The 23,258-nt window shown below is 46.6% G+C and overlaps 1 protein-coding gene across 1 annotated transcript; it reads left to right on the top strand.

The window, feature by feature from the left end:
- Positions 1 to 6,470: 6,470 nt before the first annotated feature.
- LOC120709967 (mitogen-activated protein kinase 16-like) lies at positions 6,471 to 12,081 on the top strand. Its single transcript, XM_039995592.1, has 10 exons — positions 6,471 to 7,325; positions 7,429 to 7,488; positions 7,649 to 7,798; positions 8,979 to 9,134; positions 9,221 to 9,358; positions 9,430 to 9,503; positions 10,197 to 10,298; positions 10,582 to 10,783; positions 11,277 to 11,361; positions 11,453 to 12,081. The coding sequence occupies exons 1-9, from the start codon at positions 6,756 to 6,758 to the stop codon at positions 11,349 to 11,351; spliced, it is 1,527 nt and encodes a 508-aa protein (XP_039851526.1). The 5' UTR covers positions 6,471 to 6,755; the 3' UTR covers positions 11,352 to 11,361; positions 11,453 to 12,081.
- The last annotated feature ends 11,177 nt before the right edge of the window (positions 12,082 to 23,258 follow it).

The raw sequence follows: 23,258 nt of genomic DNA, 5'->3' as shown, positions 1-23,258 counted from the left end.
CGGCGCCCAAATAGTTTCTATGATTTCCCCGGATCCTGGCCACCATACTCTTGCCTAGCTTGCCGTGTTGGTCAACTGTCAAGACGCGGGATAGCTTTGACTTTGTGCCATAACATGGTCAACTCTACCTGGAGCCACTTGATTCCGTTGATAAATATGTTCCGGAGTAAGAATTAAATATAGGAAATAGTATGAGGTGCTTGCTCGCTAAGGAAACAAATAATGGCATTGGAACAGGTTTACATGAAATTGCTCCGATGAAAATGATTGCATTCAAGAAACATAGCTTTTTCTCTCCTTTTGACAGTAATGAATACAGTGTTCTCTTAAAGGACAGCCGACATTGTGGGTTTTCTATACGAGGAATAGGGTAGTTCATCAACTTACCGTTTCTTCTTTTTGTTTGGTTAGTAAAATAAAATAAGCTGATTCATCAACACCTCATCTAACAAGATAATAATTAGTATAAGACTGTTCACACTCATTCTTCCCTAAAACAATATTCTCATCCTGATCATCGAGATTCTCTCTTCTATCCTCATTTCTCCCACACTCGTCATCCTCTAAATCAATTCACTATACCAACTACCATTTAGCGGGCCCACACGTCATATTATTTTTCTCTTTTTCCTCCCTCCCTCCCCACTCTCTCTCCTCCCTCCCTCCTCTCTCTCCCACCCACGGCGCCCCCCTCCCCTGCTCCAACCAAGCGGCCGGGCGAGGTGAGGTGGAGGCACGGCGGCTCCCCTTCTTCTCCTACTCCGGCGAGCCGGCCCGCGACCCCGCTGCGCACCCTCCAGCCCCATGCGGTCGTCGTCCAGGCCCACTCCCTCCCATTCTCTCTCTCCCCACCGCTCTTCCCCGCGGTCCCCGCCGGCCCGCCCGCCCCCTTCCTCCTCCCCGCCGGCGCCCCCAACATCCTCCCTCTCCGGCAGCGCGGTGGTGGCACGCCATGGCTGCGGCGCGCGGCCGTCCTCCCTCTCCCCCCCTCTCTCTCTCTCCCTGCTCCCACCCCCGCTCGCTCCGCCGGCCTCCCTCCCTCCCCGCGCGGCCGCCGGCCCTAGCATCCTCCCTCCTACCGGGCCGAGCTGGGCCATGGCGGCGGTCGGATCTCCGCTCGCCGCCGCGTCCCTGGCCGCCGGCGCCGGACTCAAGAAGGGACGGCACGAGCCCCGCCACCCCTCCCCTGGATCTCACGGCCTCCACGAGGCGGCGGCCACCACGGGACGGCGGCGCGAACGAACGCGCGGTGGCGGCTTCCCTTCCCCCTCCCCTGCTGCGCCGACACGGGGGCGGACCAAGGCCACGATGGCCGGCCGTGGCGACGTGGCGAGCAGGGCCGGGTGCCGACGGCGTGGCGGGGCGGCCTCGGCGGGGCGGTCTCAGCGGGGCGGCCATGGCGGGATGGACCGGGCCCCGCGGGGCAGCTCGGCCCCCTCCTCCCGAGCCGGGATGGGGTGCGCGGGCCATGGAGCTCGCCGCCTCCCCCTGGACTCGGTCGCGGCGGAGCAGGGCCCCTGCGGCGGCGGCACGGAGGCCGGTCTGCGGCATCCATGGCGGGGCAGAGCGGAGCGGCGGGGCGGAGGGCGCCGAGCAGTTGGGGTGCGGCGCGAGCGGTGGCTCGGTGGGGCCTACGCGGGCGTAGAGGACGTCCCTAGGAATGGAGGATCCCCCATCATCCCGGACGGCAGGGGAAGCCGTAGGGGACGCCGCTGCAACCCCATCTTCCCGTATCCGCATCCTCCAGGACCTCGTTGAGGACGCCAGTGCGAACAGCCTAAGCATAAGGGGTTGAGTGAGTTCATCCGAAAACACGGATAGACTATAGACTGAAAGCGGTTACACAAACCAGATGTCCAGATCATCAAACCCCCCCCCCCCCCCCCCCCCCCCCCCTTTCCGGCAAGATGCCGCTATACTATTCAAACTCTAACAAAGAACTATAGCTCGAGACCATCATAACGGGGAAACAAAATCACTGCTGATTTTTTTCCTTAAAAAATATCTATTAAATTTAATAGACTTTGGGGGTTATGTATGGAAAATCCAAGCATATCAAATCAAAATACTCCTAAAGTAGATATGCTTGAACAAAAAATGGCGGGGCCTTGCGCCCTTGCCCCAACCCAATGGGAATGGGCCAAATGGCTGATTTCCGATGGATGTAGGCTCATTGTGTGGGCTAGAATATAGCCCTCTGGACGCACTCCATGTCGTTATTTGTAAAAAACGAAAAAGGCATATGCTGAGAAAACCAGCCCATGCCAGGGCCTGTCCTGTCACAGAAGCATGATTAAATTTTGGTGAGCCGCTAATTTTTCTTGAGCCTGCCGGCTCCCAGCCTCCTCATGATAGAACAAATTATTTTACTAAAACAAATACGGAACAAATTAAATTATTCCACTAGAAAGAATTGTTTCGTTAAAATAAAAAGGTTTTATTGGAATAAAAATTAAAATTCATTCAGTTGGATCCAATTTTACTACTGGAATGAAAAATATTCCACCAAAATAAATTATTCAACAACAACAACATAGCCTTTTTTCCCAAGCAAGTTGGGATAGGCTAGAGATGAAACCCGAAAGAAAAAAGTTCAAGGTTCAGGCACATTGATAGCTAGTCTCCAAGCGCTCCTATCCAAAGTTATCTATTTAGAGATATTCCAATCCTTAAGGTCTCTTTTAACCAACTCATCCCACGTCAGTTTAGGTCTACCTCTACCCCTCTTTACATTATCGACCCGCTCAAGAACCCCATTACGCACCGGCGCCTCAGGAGGCCTTCGTTGGACATGTCCAAACCATCTCAGCCGATGCTGAGTAAGTTTCTCCTCAATTGGTGCCACCCCGACCCTATCCCGAATAACTTCGTTCCGGACTCTATCCCTCCTTGTGTGCCCGCAAAACCACCGCAACATCCACATCTCTGCTACACTCAGTTGCTGCACATGTCGTCTTTTTGTAGGCCAACATTCAGCACCGTATAACATCGCCGGACGAATTGCTGTCCTATAGAATTTGCCTTTTAGCTTTTGTGGCACCTTCTTGTCACAAAGGATGCCAGAAGCTTGCCGCCATTTCAACCAGCCAGCTGAAATTCTATGCCTAACATCTTCATCAATGTCACCATCCTTTTGTAGCACCGATCCTAAATACCGAAAAGTATCCTTCTGGACCACCACTTGCCCATCTAGACTAACGTCTCCCCCCTCATGCCTAGTCGCGCTGAAATCGCACATCATGTACTCGGTCTTGGTCCTACTAAGTCTGAACCCTTTCGACTCTAACGTGCGTCTCCACAGCTCTAACTTCCTATTAACCCCTGCCCTACTCTCGTCAACTAGCACTACATCATCAGCAAAGAGCATACACCAAGGGATCTCACCTTGGATATCCCTTGTTACCTCATCCATCACTAAAGCAAATAAATAAGGGCTCAATGCTGACCCCTGGTGTAGGCCTATGTTAATAGGAAAGTCAGTGGTGTTGCCATCACATGTTCGGACAAACGTCGTCGCATCCTTGTACATATCCTTAATGAGGGTAATGTACTTAGTTGGGACTTTGTGCTTCTCCAAAACCCACCACATGACATTTCTCGGTACCTTGTCATATGCCTTCTCAAGGTCAATGAAGACCATGTGCAAGTCCTTCTTCTGCTCCCTATATCTCTCCATCAATTGTCGTATTAAGAAAATCGCCTCCATGGTTGACCTTCCAGGCATGAACCCAAATTGGTTTTGGGTCACACTTGTCACTCTTCTTAGGCGATGCTCGATAACCCTCTCCCAAAGCTTCATCGTATGGCTCATCAGCTTAATCCCACGGTAGTTAGTACAACTTTGAACATCGCCCTTGTTTTTGAAGATAGGTACTAATATACTTCTCCTCCATTCTTCAGGCATCTTGTTTGACCGAAAAATGAGATTAAAAAGCTTAGTTAACCATACTATTGCTCTATCTCCTAGGCATCTCCACACCTCAATGGGAATACCATCAGGGCCCATCGCTTTACCTCTCTTCATCCTCTTCAAAGCCTCCCCGATCTCTGCCTCCTGAATTCTCCTCACAAAACGTCTGTTGGTATCGTCAAAAGAGTCATCTAACTCAAGGGTAGGGCTCTCACTCTCCCCATTAAACAACTTGTCAAAGTACTCTCTCCATCTATCCATGATCTCCTCATCCTTCGCTAGCAGTCGATCTGTCCCATCCTTAATGCATTTGATTTGGTTGATGTCCCTTGTCTTCCGCTCGCGGATCCTAGCCATCCTATAAATGTCCTTCTCCCCTTCTTTCGTGCCTAGCCGCTGATACAGGTCATCATACGCCTTCCCCTTTGCTACACTCACAGCTCGCTTTGCAACCCTCTTCGCTAATTTATAGCCCTCGATGTTGGCTGCACTCTTGTCAAGATGGAGGCGCTTGAAACACTCCTTCTTCTCCTTAATAGCCCTTTGCACCTCGTCGTTCCACCACCAGGTGTCTTTCCCCTCCTGTTTGCCTCCCCTACTCACGCCAAACACCTCTGAGTCCACCTTCCGAACACATGTTGCCATCTTTAGCCACATGTCATCTGCGTCTTCTCCTTCTTCCCAAGGCCCCTCACCTAGCATCCTTTCCTTAAACGCTTGTGCCGCTTCCCCTCTAAGCTTCCACCACTTTGTTCTCGCAATCCTGGCACATTTGTCCCGGTGGACACGTACCCGAAGACGAAAATCCGCCACCACAAGCTTGTGTTGAGGGACAACACACTCCCCAGGTATCACCTTACAATCTAAGCAATCACGTCTATCCTCCCTCCTAGTAAGGATAAAGTCGATCTGGCTCGAGTGTTGTCCACTACGAAACGTCACAAGATGGGATTCCCTCTTCTTAAACACGGTATTCGCTATCAACAAGTCGTAGGCTAATGCGAAGTTCAACACATCCTCCCCCTCTTGACTCCTGCTACCATACCCAAAATCCCCGTGCACTCGCTCGAACCCTACATTAGTCGCACCCACATGGCCGTTGAGATCTCCTCCTATGAAGAGTTTCTCGCTGGTAGGCACGGTACTAACCATGCTATCTAGATCTTCCCAGAATTGCATCTTGGTGCTCTCACTAAGGCCTACCTGAGGGGCATAGGCACTGATCACATTCAAAACCGAATCTCCAACTACCAACCGGATTAGGATAATCCGGTCGCCTTGCCTTCTAACCTCTACGACTCCATCCTTAAGGCTCCTATCAATCAAGATGCCTACACCATTCCTACCCGGAGTTGCTCCCGTGTACCAAAGCTTGAAGCCAGTATCCTCAACCTCCTTCGCCTTCTGGCCCTTCCATTTAGTCTCCTGAACGCATAGAATATTTACACGCCTCCTAATTGCTACATCAACTAGCTCTCGCAACCAAAATAAATTATTCAATTAGAAAAAATGAGAAAAATATTCCATCGCAACTTCCAGAAGGAGAAGAAAAAGAAAAGAAAGAAAAAATTAGCAAAGCTGAACCTTAATGACTGATGGGCTGGCAAAAAAAAACCGAGTGGACCGTGCACCCGCGCGCGTGACTGATACTATTTGCGCCAGCACCGCCACCATGCGTCCATGCAGTCCATGCTCTGCCCGCAATCCACCATGTACCCCCCCCCCCCCCGGCTTACCACCTTCATCTATCACATGAAGACATAATTTGTTCACTTTTCAGAATAATTTGTTCATGATGTGGTACATTTGTTCTCCGTGGCTGTTCGAGCCTGGATCCATCAACTTATGCATACTAATTTCCTTGTAACATTAAATTCTTTTACTAGATATAATAATTTGTTTGCATATGCAATAGACGAAATTGTGGTGCTCAAACTATACTATTTGTCCTATTTTAAAAACTATTTTCAATGTTTGTATTTTATTTGCAATATAATATTATTTGTTCACTATGTTTAATATTTTAGTTCAAAGAAATTAATAACTTGTTCTCATTGCTTAAGTATTTGTCCGCAATGATAAAAATATGTAACGTGATGTAAAAATGTGTTAACAAAAGTATTATTGAAAATATAGTCATGTATGGTCTTGTTTTAAAGGTCTTGTCACAGTAAACATGATGGTGCAATCATAATTTAATTTAGATGCATGGTTTAAGAGTTATAAATTTTTTTTGCTTGAAATGCTCATTTGCATGTGGATGATGTCATCAATATTATCTTCTTTTACATGTATACATGCACCACATGAATTTTCTTCATAGAGTTTATGATTTGTGCGGTGCAGGTGCACTTTAGCTAGCAAGGTCCAATAATTAATTTTAGCCCATATGGAAAAGAATCTTCCACACCTCTTCTGTTGATGATTTGGAAATCTATCACCTCAAAGTGACATGTCACCCACGCTCATCCTCCCGTCCGTGCTCACCGCCCACTTCCGCTACCAGCGCCACATGCGCCCGCAGTGATCGGGCGTCCGCTGCTCCCTCGCGGGCTTCCCCGACGCTCCCTCGCCACACGTAAAATGTCTCGCACTGGCTTCCCCGGTGCCTTCCTCTCTTCCTCCTCCCTCATCGTCACCGTACCCTCCAACCATCATTTCTGGCAGTAGCATGGTTCCCGCGCGAGGGTGACACCACCGAGGATCCTTGTCCGAGGGGGGTAGGTAGCACGGCGTGCGGCCCCATGGACGCGAAGAAGGTGCGGCCTAGTATCGAAATCTCCCCCTTAATCGCAAATATGTGCTTCGATTGACGCCTACTCGGATTCCCTGGAGCGTGGATTTGATGGGCCCAGCCCCGTCGTCGTGGCCTGACCAGGGCTCTGAGGAGGCGCCGTTCTTCACAGACTACAGCGAGGCGAGCCGGTACGAGGTCACCGAGGTGGTCGGCAAGGGCAGCTACGGCGTGGTTGCCGCCGCCATCGACACCCACACTGGCGAGCGCGTCGCCATCAAGAAGATCAATGACGTCTTTGAGCACATCTCTGACGCCACCCGCATCCTCCGGGAGATCAAGCTGCTCCGCCTCCTGTGCCACCCAGACATTGTCCAAATCAGGCACATCATGCTCCCACCTTCGCGGCGTGAGTTCCGCGACATCTACATCATCTTCGAGCTCATGGAGTCCGACCTCCACCAGGTCATCAAGGCCAACGACGACCTCCCGCCCGAGCACCACCAGCTCTTCCTGTACCAGATGCTCCGTGGCATGAAGTACATCCATGCCGCAAATGTCTTCCACCGGGACCTCAAGCCCAAGAACATTCTCGCCAACAGCGACTGCAAGCTCAAGATTTGTGACTTCGGCCTTGCTCGGGTGTCTTTCAGTGATACACCTTCAGCGATATTTTGGACGGTAGCCAATCATTCTAATAAAGCTGAGCACATACCTTGTTTATTATGCAAATAGCCAATTAGAGCTTGAATTTCATTATTCTTGCTACGTCTTTCTATCACAGGATTATGTAGCAACAAGATGGTATCGTGCTCCAGAATTATGTGGTTCTTTCTTTTCAAAGGTCCGACAATTTTCATACTCAACAACTAGCCCACATTATTGACAGATAATGTAGATAGGAGCACCGTTATCTGAATGTCAAGTTCATAAATCAAATGTGTCATGTAGGAATACAACACAATGAAATTCTTGAATTTACATCTAAACATTTGATTTTGTAGTATACTCCTGCGATTGATATCTGGAGCATAGGATGTATATTTGCTGAAATGCTTTCAGGGAGGCCTCTATTTCCTGGCAAGAATGTTGTTCACCAATTGGATCTCATGACAGATCTACTTGGCACTCCTTCATCAGATTCAATTTCCAGAGTTAGTTCACTGTCCACTTTCCCTACTTCTGAATTAAGAAAATCTATTGAAGGCTTGGGCAGTTGGAGCCTTATCTTTCTATTTTAGAATCTAAAGATCGATTGATATATATGAGGACAATGTTCCTCCCATAACAGGAAAAAGATTAAACTTGCCTCATCTTAATGCTAAGAGAACTATTGTTTCACCCTTCGCATTATATTCCAGACACAATTGGTTGAGAACATATAGAATTATCTGCACATAATGAGTTTATTATTTTCCTCGAGTGTAAAGGTCAAGTGCTTACTTATGTCATAACTTTCTGCCTACAACCATTTCCCTCGGAACTTTGAACTTGTGAAGATACATAGTGTTTGTTCAATTACTCCAAGTTTGCATTGCATTTTGCTAATGCATCTAATTACATAATTACTTCCATGTAATATAATAGTTAATTAGCAGCACAAGTATTTGTTGGAGAAATGGCCCAGCCCATGTTGAAAATGGGCCTCATGTGGCAGCCCAAGGGCTTATTTGTAAATCTTGTACTCACCAGGGAGCCGGAGGCAAAATGCCACCTCCCTCCCCTCCTATAATTATGGTTGACCCAAGGGGTCAAAGTGGGGCTCGCTCTTGTTTAAGCTCTTCCGGCCAGATCTGTTTTGTGTCTTCGATATGCTTCTTTCTCTACTGCTTGGTGGAGTTCTCTCCAACAGTATTATGTATGTTTTGAACATAAAGACACATTCGAACCCACCGATAGTTGCCAACTTGGCATGCATATTATTACTATCTAACATAACTGTTAGGACAAATCTGATTTATTAAACGAGTATAAACTTTACAGTATGCATGTTATAACATAGTAACAATATGGTTTGGAATATTTTCCTCTTAGTTGAATTCATTAGCTCTCAATTATGTTTGTAGTGATATTTAAGCATTGATAATTGTAATTGTTTTTGTTCCATTTTTGCTAGTCTCATGCATAGCTTGAACCTACCTCATTTTGAAGTTAGTATATCTGAAGTTTCAGAATGACTATACAAGTCCATACAACTGTCTATACAACTGCATTTTAGTTTACACGAGGTGCATTTTTATTTGATTGTGATATAGTATGTTTGTTTAGGCCCAACAATGATAGTGCATTTTTTTGCCAGACTAAACAATTTTTTCTCACTTTTACAATTTGTAGATTCGAAATGAAAAGGCCCGCCGATACTTGTGTAACATGAGAAAAAAATATCCGATTCCTTTTACACAGAAGTTTCCTGGTATAGATCCAATGGCTCTTCATTTGCTTGAGCGTCTACTTGCTTTTGATCCAAAGGATCGACCAACTGCGGCAGAGGTAGTAGCAAAGTCTAAAAAGCAATAGTTCAAAATGTCGAATGATTTATTGTGCTCAACACTTATATTATATTAGTCGACTTCAAGGCCTTGACAGATCCATACTTCACTGGATTAGCAAATCCTAAACACGAACCTATATCACAACCTATCTCGAAACTTGAGTTTGAGTTTGAAAGAAGGAAGTTGGGCAGAGATGATGTTCGGGAACTAATTTACAGAGAGGTACTGTTAGTAAGTTCTATTGTGATGATTATGGTATTTTGTTTACTAATTGTGATGATGCATCTTTTTAGATTTTGGAGTACCACCCTCAGATGTTGCAGCAGTTTCTTTGTGGTGAGGATAAGGCAAATTTTGTGTATCCAAGGTCTGTGTGCATTGTTCTCTTGCTCGTCTTGAATGCCAATTAAACTATCTTTGAAAACTATATATGGTTATGCATCATTTGGTCAACCATTGTTGCTAGAATCGAGAACCACACAACAAAGAGCATAATTCTTTTTTCTGAGATATGTGTGCTATCTGTCTAAAGTTCTCTTTCCTCACTTGATAAAGTTTAATGTTTATAATAGTTTAGGCAAATATCTTTTACAATTGGTACTACATGAACATCTCTACTCAACATGCTGAAAGGGCATTATAAAGTTGCACTGATTGGGAGAACTTCATCATATTATATTATGCGAGTACTAGATGGTTAGTCCCAATCACTACTATTAGAGTTGCAAGGATGAAATATGAAAACTTTATTGATGCAATACAAGTAGTGTCATGTTGTCTGAGTTATGAGGCACTGTTAGATTATTTACATTAGAAAACATATTCAAACGTATTAACTATTCTTAAATAAATTAGTTTTCTATCCAAGTTTCTATTCTATATTCTTCTATGCATTGTATACTCACAACTAAATATTGTATCTTGCCAAGCATGATATAAGGGTATTCTTTTAATTTGTGAAGCTCATTGAATACAAAGCATCTAATAACTTATAATAAACTTGTAAATAGTTGAGGGGATGTTGCAATTGTGCTAATGATACTTTATGCACTATTGACAGTGGGGTGGATCGTTTCAAGAGGCAATTTGCTCATCTCGAAGAAAGTGCTGCTACGGGTGAGAAAACTAGCCCACAGTTGCGGCAGCATGCTTCCCTACCAAGGCAATACTTTTCCCAATATTTTAAAGAACATATTTTTTTTGTGATTTGCAAAGTAGTCTCCACATATGCATTTATTATTTTACTGGAGCCAAAAATGATGATTTGGTGGTTCTAGTTTTTTTCTGTATGGCTGTGAGTTAAGTGTGCATCACCTATGAGATGGTTAGGATTGAGTTCTTCATCTTTATTATTATTGGAATGTGCAACGAGGGTGTAAGATGTTCAACATATATTGATGCCAACTAAGTCTTGCACTAATGGTTCTTGCATCTTATCTCCTCAGGGAAAGAGTAAACGACATTGGAGACGACCTTTTGAAACCAAGTGCTGATTATTGCATAAGATTGCATGTATGTGAGCAACCAGCACATGCATCAGAAAGAGATGGTCCGAACAAGCCACTCTCAAGTTCTCGTAACTTCTTGAAGAGCGAAAGCATTAGTGCTTCCCAGTGTGTTGTCAATAAAAAAAAGCGAGACAATGATGTAAGTGCAATGGCAAAGTCCAATTGATTTATGTATGGTGTATCAAGATTATCAAGATGGTACCTGGTAGTTACTAATTAATTTTCAACCAATGCGATATGAAAGGGGACTTAAAACACTGTCTATACTCAGGTGTAGTGGGGAACTAAAAATGAGCTACTATTGATTATAAAATAGAGGAGTACTCTCTACTTTGCTAGATCACCTTAATATGAGAATACTGGGGTGGGTGTTTTCACTCATATTGTTAAGCATAACCAGTTAGCTATTGCCAAAATCAGCATTGCTGATCAGCTGCAACATTAACCTGCAGCTAGTGGTTGCCCTTCCTGGCTTTTTGTTTCATGACACCACAAGATCCATGGCTCCACTAGGGGTCTAATGATGGCTCCTAAAGTTCAGAAATATGTTTCTTCCATAGAATCTTTGGCACTAATCAAATGCTCCAAATTATTTCACATGATAAATGGTGTATCCATCTCATACTTTGCAGGAGGACTCTATATCTGAGCATATGAATGACGCAGTTGATGGTGTGCCACAAAGGATTGCGCAACTCAAAACCTGACAACCTTGAGGTACATGCAAGGACAAGACCAATTTTTACATTGAGGGCGGATCCAGAATAAGTTTTAGGAGGGGCTTATTTTCACCTGTAGATAATTTCAGCCTCTCCTCGCAAGTGCATCCATGGCAAAAAGTTGTAGGAGGGACTTAGGAGGGGCAACATGGGTCCAACGAAAGTAGGAGGGGCTGGAGCCCCTCTAGACCCACCGTTGGCTCCGCCCCTCTTGAGATGTCCATAGCGGAACTTCAGAAGGCGGATGCTATGATTTTTGAGATTCAGTAGCCACAATTCCTTTTTGATAATTGTGTCCTGTTGTAATGTTTTCCCCCCTTCATCCTTCTCTTGGAGCTAGATATATTTGACACAAGTATAGATTAACCATCAGTAAGTGATCGCATGGTTGTAATATGGTTTTCGATACATATTGGTAGCAAATACTATAGTGAACATATATACTGATATACATAAATCTCACCTGCTTTTATTGGCAGGCGAGAAATTCAAGAACCTCGGAGACTTAAGAACAATGTATGCCTGTTTCATTTCACACATTGGGAATGTATAATAATGGTGCCTTTTCTGAAGTTTATTCCCTTCAGTAATTAGTAGGGCCAATCCCCAGGTGTTGAGAAGTGGCCTTGCTCACGTACGACACAGTAGTGGTGAGCGTGGAGCACACATGCTTGCAGGCAAGGAGCTATCGCCATCATGATCAGCATCATCATTGTGTTAAGAACACATGTACTCGATACGCATGCATGTTTCCAATTTCCATCCTCGACTAGGAAAGCCTGCATCCATATTCATGGAACACCCTGTGCCCTTTTTGACCAATGAGGAAAAGACTGGTCATCTTTTTTTTTAAAAAAAAAGACTAGTCAAGTAGCTTGAGAGTATTGGAGATTCCCATTCCGGGGAGGAGCATATGGCGAAGCGGCACATTTTTGAACCTACTGAGTCCTGATACCCGAACAGCGGTGGCAGTGCAAAGGGATCAAGTTTAACGAATCCACATTAGGAAACCACTGTCAATTGATTAAATTTATCAAATTCAAACTGAGCTCCACTCCAAAACTTCCAATCAAATATTCCACCTCCTTTCCCTGCTTTAACCATTGTAGATTCGCTACATGACGAAGGACATGCTTGGTTGGATATCAAAATATGGGCATGCCAAAAAAATTTTATTAAAATCTTAGCAAGTTTGGAATAACACTTGGTTAGGTGGGATACTTTCTTAGCCTTCAACTAAACGAGTACCGAAATTTATGGACTTGCCCATATTTTAATACGGCATATTTTGGAAGCAAACTAATTAATCAGACCCGAAGTTTCTGAGGTTGAGCTGATCTGCTGGGTGGATTGGATTAATCCCAAGCAGAAGTCAATGTCAACTACTGAAATCGCCCCATAGCTGAAATCTAGGAAGGACACATTATCTAACCCTAGATTAACACGTATGTGGGTCTAGAGATAGGTGCATCGATCATGGACCCACGTAATCCAGACATGGTTGCACACGTTCAGCAACAATTTCAGAGACTTTTGTCGCAAAAAAAAAACAATTTCAGCGACTTACAGTGACCCACCCACAAGTCGCTCGAGTACGTGCTACGATGCTAGCTAGCATGATTGGACCTGATGCACAATGATCAACATGAGTGTCTTTGCTACGTGTGCTCTCTCCTTACGCTTGTGTGCAATGATTTCTGAAGGTACACCTAGCCATCGCATTCGCACCTCACCTATACATCATCTAGTATTCTAGTAGTTGTAGTTCGAAGGCGAAGACGTGCGTGCACGTCCTCAAATTCAGTAGCGTGTTGAAAACAAAAACAAAACGCATCAAGTAGGGTGCCACGGCCACCCGACCAGCCGCTATCGATCGGCATGCATGCGTGCAGAACAGAACTGTTGGACACGATCAAGCCGTGCTTTCTTCCTCTCCTTTTTGACCGGAAACAGTAGCGGAAAGGTCACTTTGGGCAGCTCTGCTCAAAGTTACATTCTCCAGGTGGCCAAAGAACAGCCGAAAATCAGATTGCCTTGGGTATCCGCGTGCAAGTACTGGACGGTGTTTCACGGGTTCCTGCAAATGCAAAAGATGCGTGCACCTCCTTTTCCCAACATTTGCTCTTCTTCTACTGGGAATATAATGTACTCCTACTAGGGTAGCGTAAAGAGTGGAGTAGTGAACGTTAAAAGTTCCTGAAACAGGCGTCCAGCAACGTTCATTTCTTCCCTTTTTTCCGTTCAAGAAAAGGCTACCCGTGCCATGCAGATGCAGCAACGCTGCTGCATGCTTCTTCACCAAGCATCCCCGTCCAGTCCTGTCGTCCTACGAAAAAAAACATGCGAAGACCGGTTCATTAGATTCGTCTCGTGATTTACAAGCCATTCATGCAAAAAAATTTATAAATAAACTTCATTTAGTATTTTTAAATGGCAAGATTCTGTTTTCAAAAATATTTGGGAGAGGAACTAAACACGGCCCAGTCGAGAGACACGGGAGGCCGGACCGAACACCTTAAATGTCGACAGGATGAGAGGAGAGAGGCCGTACGTGACCGGTTACATCCATCCATCATCAGAGAGGAGAGACGCAGTTTTGCAGTATGCAAAGGCCAAGGCAGCAAGGTCCGGCGCTCCGGCTGGCCGGCAGCCGGGCATTCACTCGAGGGGGGGGGGGGGGGGGGGGGGGTTGGGATGGCAAGCGCATGCATGCACGCCAGACGCAGAAGCGTTTGGTGGTGGGTGGTGGTTTTGGTGTACCCTCGCGGCATGCAGCAGGAGGCAGGCAGGCCACTACATTATTGTGCAAGCAGAAGCAGCAGCCAGCACCCAGTAGTGAGCTAGCACTTCATGCAGAGGGGCGACGAGACGAAAGCAAACAAGCAGCATGGAAGGGGAGGTCGCCAGGCCGCGGCATACTACCCATGAACACAGCACACACCACACAGGCAGGTGCAGGGCAAGGGTGCAGAGCAGAGAGCACTGCACGCAGGCGCATGCAGGGCGGCAATCGCAGAGGGATCGATCGATCGGAGCGTGCCGCAACTGCAAAGCCGAGAGATGATGGCAAAGGCAGTGGCAATGGCTTGGTGGGAGTGGACTGGCCGACTGACTAGTGAGTAGGAGTACGTACGTACAGAAACCGCAAGCAGCAGCGCGAGAACACATGCATGCCTATGGACGGGCCCTGCTGCAGGCGGAGCGCGACAGCGCCTGGGCTGGGCCTGGCCGAGGCCGACCACCACGGGCAGAGCCACTAGCCGGCACTACTTGTGCTCGCGCCATTGGTAGCTGCGCCGGTGTCGCCGAGGCCGGAGGCCCGCCTTTCCGCTCCATGTACAGTAGGAGTAGTACGTCTGTACGTGGCTAGCAAGGCGCGCGTGCGACGCAATCCAAACCCACTGATGATGCCTGCTACTGCTAGGAATAGTGCGTGCCCGTGCCCATGCTGTCCACTGATGAGTAGTGCCGCTGCTTGCTGCCTGCTATACAGCGGATACTATTTACGGAGCGCCATGTCCTTCCCTTTTTTGATAGTAGGACTGTACAGTAGGATAGAAGAGTGCAATCTTATTAATTTTTTTCTTCTTTTCTTTAAGTTTTTTTCTTGAGAAGTTCGTTCTTGCGGACAGTTGAGCCGTCAGATCTCTCCTGGACGCAACGATGGCGGCCATGGAGATGAGTACATACAGCCGGTCGCGTAGCGCGTAAGAATCATTGCCATGCGTGTCCATGTCATGCTTTAGCTTGGACTGGCTTGGCACTCTTAGGCCCGGTTTAGATCACACCCCGTGAACGCAAAAAAAATATCACATCGAATGTTTAGACACATGAATGGAGTACTAAATGAAGTCTATTTACAAAACTTTTTACATTGATGAGCTGTAAATCGCGAGACGAATCTAATGAGCCTACGTAATCCATGATTTGCAACAGTAATGCTACAGTACCATCCGCTAATTATAAATTAATCATGGATTAATTAGCATCATTAGATTCGTCTCGCGATTTACAACCCATCTGTGCAAAAAGTTTTGTAAATAGACTTCATTTAGTACTTCAAATTAGCAAGATTCCATCGCAAAAATTTTTTGCGTTTCATCTAAACATGACCTTACTATTACATCGAAACACGCAGCGGGAGCACTGTTTAGAGATGGTTAAAGAAGATCTGCAGGTGGGAACAGAAACAGAATCTTAGCCTGCACGAAAGGCTTGCCCCTTTCTAGGGATCAGACGGCCGGACGCGGTGTGGTTTCTGGCTTCTGAGCCAGGCACACCGGCCCCCGGCCGGCCCAGGCTTCAGTCTTGGCTTGGCTGGCTTGCCCGGGTCGACAGTCACAGTCTCCGAAGGAAAAGAACGGGCGCCTGCAATGCAAGTATGCAACCAGACACCCTGTTGGTTGGGCTGGAGCGGTTGGACGGGGCTGATTTATGCGAGAGGGGAGTACTGTAGCGGCTGATTACTGTAGCAGAAAGTTACTATAAATTTTCAAATATTGAGAATCTGACAATATGTAGTGGCAGTGTAGTAATGGTGATACTGTAGCGCTAGTCGGCTGGACAAGCCAAGCGGGGTAAGAGAGGCAGCAGCAAAAGAAGACAAACGACATGATTCGCTGCGGACGCCAGCCGCGACAAAGCGCGGCCCTCACCTGTCCCCTCCGCCCGGCGCTGCCGCTCTGCACACCCGGCCCGGTCGAAGCACCGTGCTCACGGCTCACCCCCGCCCCGCTCGTCCCGGCTCCAGCCGGCCGGCCGGCATGGCATGGCATCGCCTCCTCGCTTTGCCATAGCCTTTACACTACTGTGCTCGGCGCTACGGCGCGCGCGAGGAGGGGAGGCCCGGCCAGGAGAACGGGACGCGACGGACGGGGGCCCCGACCAGTCGACCGCCCACAGTGTGATGTGATCATGTGATGCGATGCGATGCGATGCTGATGGTAATGGGCTGGCGGCCGCGACGATCTCACGCCGCCGGGGAATCCGGCGCCCGGACGGTGGGGCGCGGCGCAGTCGAGTGGTGGCGCCCCTATCATTTCCGTTCGTACGTAGGTACGTACGTATCCCTGTACCGCTGTCATGTACAGGGATACGTATACGTGACGTTGCCCGTCAGGATACGATTTTGCTGCTGCATGATTGAATGGCTTTGTCTCGGGCGACAATGCACTCGGGACTAATATGTCATATACTAGACGTATACCCATTTTTTGCGAAGAGTTCTTTGTGACTGAAAGTTACGAAACAAGTATCATTCAAAGGCACGCTAATTGGTTCTTGCACTAATGGTTGTCACCATTTTGTCATAATTTTTTTTATAAAAGTTGACTAAACTCGGTACGGAGCTCAAAATCTTTGCCACTACTTAGCAAATCTCACTCTGTTCTGCTAGCTGCTTCTCCAGCCAACCAACACTATTTTTTCTCGCACTAAACCAGCACCAGCCACCAGTCAGTCAGCAGTAATTTTCTCTCACAGCAAACCAACACCAACCACTACACTACTGGAATCAGCTTGTTTCCCTAGGGTCAAAATCCTAGGGAAATGCTTAAAAACAGTAGGGACCTCGTTTTCCTAGGATATTTGGTAGGGAACGTGGCCTAGGGCCAAATTCGACGGGAAATCTCCATTGCCCTACGGTTTTCGTGGGATACCCTAGGGAAAGCTTTCCCTAGAAAACTATAAACACTAGGGAACCTTTCCAGAAAAAATAAAAAAAACAATCGACCCACCCCCACCCAGCTGGATGCCGGCCACTACTGTGCCCATCACAGACTCCGATCCAACTTCTCTGACTTCATGAAGCGAAGTCACAAAGAGGAACAGTATTCTGAGGCTGGATGAACTGTAGCAGGTACTGTAGCGATCGATCATATCCAACCACCTCAGATCGGACGGCCCACAGAGGCTCAAAAGTCACGGGAACAGTGTTCCCTGACTTGCCTTCAGCAAGTCAGGGAATCCCGATTGCGTTGACTCGCCGTCGGAGATGTGGCGCCGCGCAACACGACGAGCACAGAGATGCGGGTGCATCTCCGGTGTGAGATGCAGGACGACGAACTGCCAGGCGAGCGCCGTCCCCGGCCGCGGCCACCGGCACCGCGTATGGCCCCGGCGAGCTCCGCCCGCTGGCCCGGCGAGCCTCGCTGCCCCTGCGCGCCCCTTCCCCGGCCACCGATGCCGCGCTGGCCCGGCAAGGGTTGCCAGGGCCGCAGGAGCCCCGCTGGCCCGCCGCCGACGAGGGAGGGGAAGGGGGTGCCGGGCCACTGGCGGGAGCTGGTCCCCATATCCAGCGCCGCCTACTGCCTCTCCACGCCTTGCCGTGACGACCGTCGCAGAGCCACCGCCTAGGAGCCTTGACACCCGTCCGCGGCTCGCCGGAGCCGCTCATCACCCGCGCCGGTCCCCGGCAAACGGGGCCGCAGCTCCTCGCCCTGCTGTGACATCCCAGAATTTTAAAATGCTAAGTAAGAAATATTAAATATGATATCATGCATAATCAATCAAGAAAATGGAATCGAATACATTTATGTGTGCATGCATGTGTATGTGTATAGATGCATAGGTCAGAAACCGTAAATAATTTTTTTAAACTAATGTAAGTCTACATATGAAAGCGAATAGGCGTCTCTCTAAAATCATGTTAAATCAAAGTCTTGTTGAAGTCAAAGAGAGAAGATAAAAGTTTGAACATAAAATGACAGGTCCTTTGAACTGTAGTGTTCAAAGATTTAATTTATCTGTCAAATTTCAAACTAATCTGCTTTGAAAATAATTTCTAAAATATAGCTCAAATGAATTTTTGTCAAAAACCAAAGTTGTAGGTTTTCAAAATACGAACAACTTTCGTGTTCAAAGTTTTTCGAGTTGCTACACAAAAATGGGAGAAAAATGTGATTTCCGAAGCGTATACGATGTTTTCAAATGTACTCAAGTTTCAAATTTTATCTTTCCAACGAAGCCTCAAATGAACTTTTGCCTTAAACGAAAGCTGTAGATCTCGAAATTTTGAACAACTTTGGTATTCAAAAGTTTTTCATTTGAGGCCATGTAGAAGGAGAAAAACTGAAATTACAAACTGGAGTTTTGAACTTCGCTCTATTTACGAATTTGCCCTCACTCCATCTTCCTCTCTGTTCCTCGCCGTGAAGACGCCGTTCGCCGCCGGCGCGGCCACTGGCCGCCGACGCGTCGCGCCCCCGGCCGAAACCACCTTCCCCGTCCCCGGTTTTGCCCCCATACCGGCATCCCTGGCGCCTTCCACGCTCGCCACGCGCCCCGGTCGTCCTTCCGCTCGACACGCCGTGGACGCCGTTGCCGTTCTCGACGTCAGTGCTACACGCGTCGCCGCGCCGTTCAACCACCGTCGTCGTTCAAGCCGTCCTCATCCAGTCACGATCCAAATCGCTCTTCTCCTCTTCCCCCTCGTCCCCTCCCCGAATCGAGCTCTGCTCGCGCGTCATTGCCGGCCGACGGCCGCCCGCCATGGCTGCCGGCCGTCCCTGCGCCGTCGAGCTCCCACCTCCGCCCTTCCCCGGCTCCAATTGACCCCGGGAACGGAACCCTCTCGCCCCATAGAAGCTCCTGAGCCCGCTCACCGCCGCCCCAAGCTACCGGCGGGCTGCCGCCGCGGCACCCATGGCCGCCGTCGCCCTGCTCCCGTGGAGCTCACTCCTCCGGCCTCCATCCTCAAGAACCGACCCGCCCAACAGCTTCCACGCCCTCCAACGGTGCTCGCTGACCCCTCCGCGCCCCTGTTCCCTCGCCGGAGCGCCGCCTCCGCCTGCACAGTCCGTCGCCGGCCGCCCCTCACCGCGGATAGGCCGCCTCTGGCCATCTTCTCGCGACCCGAGACCTCCTAGAGGTGCGCCTCGACTCCCTCCTCCTTTTCCCCAACCTAGCCCCCACCTCCGGTGCCTCTCCTCGCCGGAAAACGGCGCCGGAGACCCTCCCCTGTTCTGTTCCCTCCGCCAAGGGCCTCCTGTGAGAAGAAATAGAAATCCAGGGGCCTAGATGCAAAAGTTTGTTTCCTTTTTCTTTTGTTTTCAAAAACAGCAAACTTGTAAATTCCATATAAAATCGTAGAAAAATCATAAAAATGCAAACTAATTTTTTTGGAATCCTTAGATCAAAACCTACAACTTTTGTTACAGTCACATGTTCATATTATGTTTATATTTTAATCTAGGATAAAGATTAGATTAAATAGCACACAAACGTATCTCCTGTTGTAGTCATGATCTAAGGCTAGTTTTTGGAAAGTATTCTACACCATATATGGATAGCTTACTGTAAAAATTTTAGGACATTTTGACAACTCTAGCTATAGGTTTCATTAGATCTTGGTTTATGCTTGTGTTAAATAGATTTAAATCCACAGGTTTCTATACTAGTTTTCTTGAGCTGAAATTTTTATGACAGTCTTACATTTGTTTCTAGATGCTATAGAAAAGTTTTGGGAATTTTTAGTAATGTATAACTAGTTATTTTGTTTTATTCATGGATAAACTTTGTAAATCAAAAACCCTAGTTTCTTTCATTATAAAAATCTCATAGTTTTACTAGAGCTTGAGTTTTAGTAGATGAACCTGCATGCCAAGTTTGAGAATCAACAACTTCCTACTTTGTCCTGTAAAAATAGATCTTTAACCCAGCAAAAGTTGTTTAACTTTTATTCATGTTTAATCTGCTTCATGAAAATAGCTGAAAATTTTATTGTAAGTTGATACTTCAGTTTTGCTCCTTGCATCAAAATTTTAACCCCATGAGCTATGGGTAATTATAGTTTTGGACAAAGCATGTTACCTTTAGTTTTGTTAGAAGAAATAACTTTTGTATGTTTTGGTATATAATGACAACCCCACCTTGATTTTATGAACTAAGTTGTGTTAAATAACTACTCTATAAATGACTGCCCAGGAAATATTAATTTAGAAATATCATGTCCAAACTCACTTAGGTGGACTACAACTTTATCGTGAAGAAAAAAAATAATAACATTTACATTGTTGAGCAACTCGAAACTGTGCATTCATACATATGCATTGTCGCATTTCATTTAGGTACGATAGAAGAACCGCGTGAATGACGTGATATCGGAGACGAGCCGGAAGACGATGAATGGTGGACACGTCTAGAACATGGACGGATGGATCCCGATGTGCACGACCGAAGGAAGATGTTCGCCAAGCGAGTTTTCTCTAACTAACACTGACCTAGTGTTATTTCCAAGCAAGCCCCGGAGCATGTCCTTCTATTTTAAATTATGCAACTTATTATTGTTCCTATCTACTTGTGCATTTAAGTTACAGGATTTGACTGAAACCTTAGTTGCATGATCCTAGGTACCGATGCTTGAACACTAGTATGTATAGGTCGCTAGTTAGCTATGCTAATGGTTCGGTAGAAGTCGAGTGATTTCCGGTCACTCGCGAGAAATTATAGGAATTGGTTGTTTACTACTTGCTACCACTATAAGGTCTACGGGCGGGGTCGTGATACTCTGGATGCCCCGTCTGTTTAGTGAAAAGTGATAAGGCCGCAGTGTGTGGTAGTGGTGGTTAAGCGTTTGAACGTACTAATCACATGACGAGAATATGGTAATCGGTAAGCTTAAGTACTGGATTGAACCGCAGCCGGAATATACTCCCCACCGTCTTGAACTCGTTCACATCTAGCTAATGGCGAGTACAGAGTCGTCGTACTGCTGTACTTGAGGGCGGTGGGCCTGTTCCGTGAAGCGGGAATTGAAGGGAAGAGTTGCACGTGTGACTCTGTGAGTAACCACGTGACGTGTGTTTAGGTCTGCCTGGCCAGGTTAACAAATTCGATTCGAATCGTCCGCTTCTCACGGTTTGGGACTGCTTAACCCTTCTGCTACATAGAGTAAGAAGTGAAAGATGGTGATGATGAATATGGTTGATTGATGAAAAATAATTGTTCCCACCATGTATGCTATTGGATAGATACTTACCTAGAGTGGTTAATTGAACTAGAACCAGAAAGCTAAAACCTAAGATTAAGGATCTACTCTGTACTGCTTTTCGGCAAAACAAACCCCTCAAGCCAAAAGTCTTGCATGTCTAGATAATGGGCTAAGTATACCCTTAGTCGGGTAAGCCTTGCTGAGTATTAGTATACTCAGCCTTGCTTGTGGCTTTGTTTTTCAGGTGGTACATCTGAGGATGTGGTTGACGTCATGTACGGGCTTCATCATGACGTCTTGATTCGTCGGTAGAATATCGTTCATTTCTCCGCCGCACTTAAACTCTGTTGTCTTTTTATGAATTCAAATTTGGTTTGTAATATTAATTCAATTTCATACTCTGTGCTGTAAAATTTGTGGAATGTTGCATTATCTGGACTGCTTTGTCGATCTTGTTCAAGTGGTTTAATCGGGATTTTACCCGACAGCACTGCCGGGTTACTCCGTTTTAAGTGCGTGTTAACCCTAGTTACTGTTTCGATGATGGTTAGCGCACTTAAGCCGGATTAATTTAGGCGGGGCTGCCACACCTGCACGCGGCCACCATGGAGGAGGGGGGCGCCGCCGCACGGGCCTACATCCGGCGGAGGAGGGGAGCCGCGATGCGCTCCGCAGCTCCAGGACGCCGCCACGACGCGGGCCCAGATCCGGAGCCGCCGCTACCGCGCGCCCGAGGTGGGGGGCCGATGACGCCTCGGCCCCAGCACGAAGAGGAGGGCCGCTGCCATGAGAGAGGGGGGGAGAGATGAGGAAGAGAGAGGTTGAGAGCTGCAGAGAGATGGAGAGAGCTGCGAGAGAGGGGACATGGCTGCCATGAGAGAGAGGGGGAGGGATGAGGAAGAGAGAGGGATGGAGAGAGCTGCAAGAGAGGGGACGGGGGGAGTTGATTTTGAAATAGAACGCTAGAAAGGTCAAATTTCCTAGGAACACTCCCCATGTTCTAGGGAAATATTTCCCTACGGATTTTAAAGGAAACTCTAGGGAATCAATCTTTCCCTAGGAAGCTTTAGGAAACTCAAGGGAACAATAAAAACTCTAGGGAAACTTGTGGATTCCAGTAGTGCTAGCCACGACTAGCAGAATAGAGTTTCTAAAGAGAACCTTGACATGCAATTCTTCCCACAATTTACATGCAACCAAACTGTTGCGTAAGCAGGTCAAGCTTTTCTAACATCAGTCGTGACAACCTTTGACGATCGACCACAAACCCAACACGCCCGATATATATATGGCGTATCTTAACCAGTACCGTTGTTTTAAGGCTACACTTTATAGTTAATACATTTTTTTAGAAAACGTCGTACCCATGCCGATGGTCATATAATATTCGAGGAAAAAAAATACAGGACTAAGTATTGGTTAAAGGTTAAAATCATAAAATGTCAATATAATTGGTTCCATACGGGAATATTTTTTGCATGTGGTACATGTAAAAACTAGGCGTATAGCCCGCGCATTTGCGCGGCTAGTATTGAAAATTCAAAAATTTGCATGTCGTTGTATCCTTACTTAAAAGTTATACTATTTTTTTACCATAAATCATCATGTTTATTATCGCAAACTATGTCTTATTGTTGATTAAAATAATTCAACTATGATCTACCTATAATAACAATTTGATTTGTTGAGTTTTAATAACATTATGCAGATAATTATTTTTATTTTTATTTTATTTTGATTGATTGTTGTTAGCTTTAGTTTTATTAATGATATATATTTGTAACTGATACAAAGCTAAATGATATTTTATATTTAATTTTTCATAATGGCATTGGTGGGTGATTTTAATTAGGCATAGGGGTATTTTAGGCTAATTTTTATCGTAATGGCAGTTGTGGGTAATTTTTATTTTTCTATTTTTCTCTGATTAACGTGGGAATTTTTAGGGCTTGAGAGCGAACGTGGAG

This window comes from Panicum virgatum, chromosome 5K, assembly GCF_016808335.1.
Source record: "Panicum virgatum strain AP13 chromosome 5K, P.virgatum_v5, whole genome shotgun sequence".
Taxonomy (NCBI): Eukaryota; Viridiplantae; Streptophyta; class Magnoliopsida; order Poales; family Poaceae; genus Panicum; species Panicum virgatum.
Note: the sequence above shows the minus strand (reverse complement) of the source record. Positions and strands in the feature narration are given on the sequence as shown.

What these genes read in the sequence shown, in the direction of transcription:
- LOC120709967 (XM_039995592.1), top strand. Translation starts at nt 6,756, where the DNA reads ATGGGCCCAGCCCCGTCGTCGTGGCCTGACCAGGGCTCTGAGGAGGCG. An exon ending in CATCAGATTCAATTTCCAGA is followed by an intron (nt 7,799 to 8,978) that starts GTTAGTTCACTG and finishes TACAATTTGTAG; the next exon opens with ATTCGAAATGAAAAGGCCCG. An exon ending in AAAAAAAGCGAGACAATGAT is followed by an intron (nt 10,784 to 11,276) that starts GTAAGTGCAATG and finishes CATACTTTGCAG; the next exon opens with GAGGACTCTATATCTGAGCA.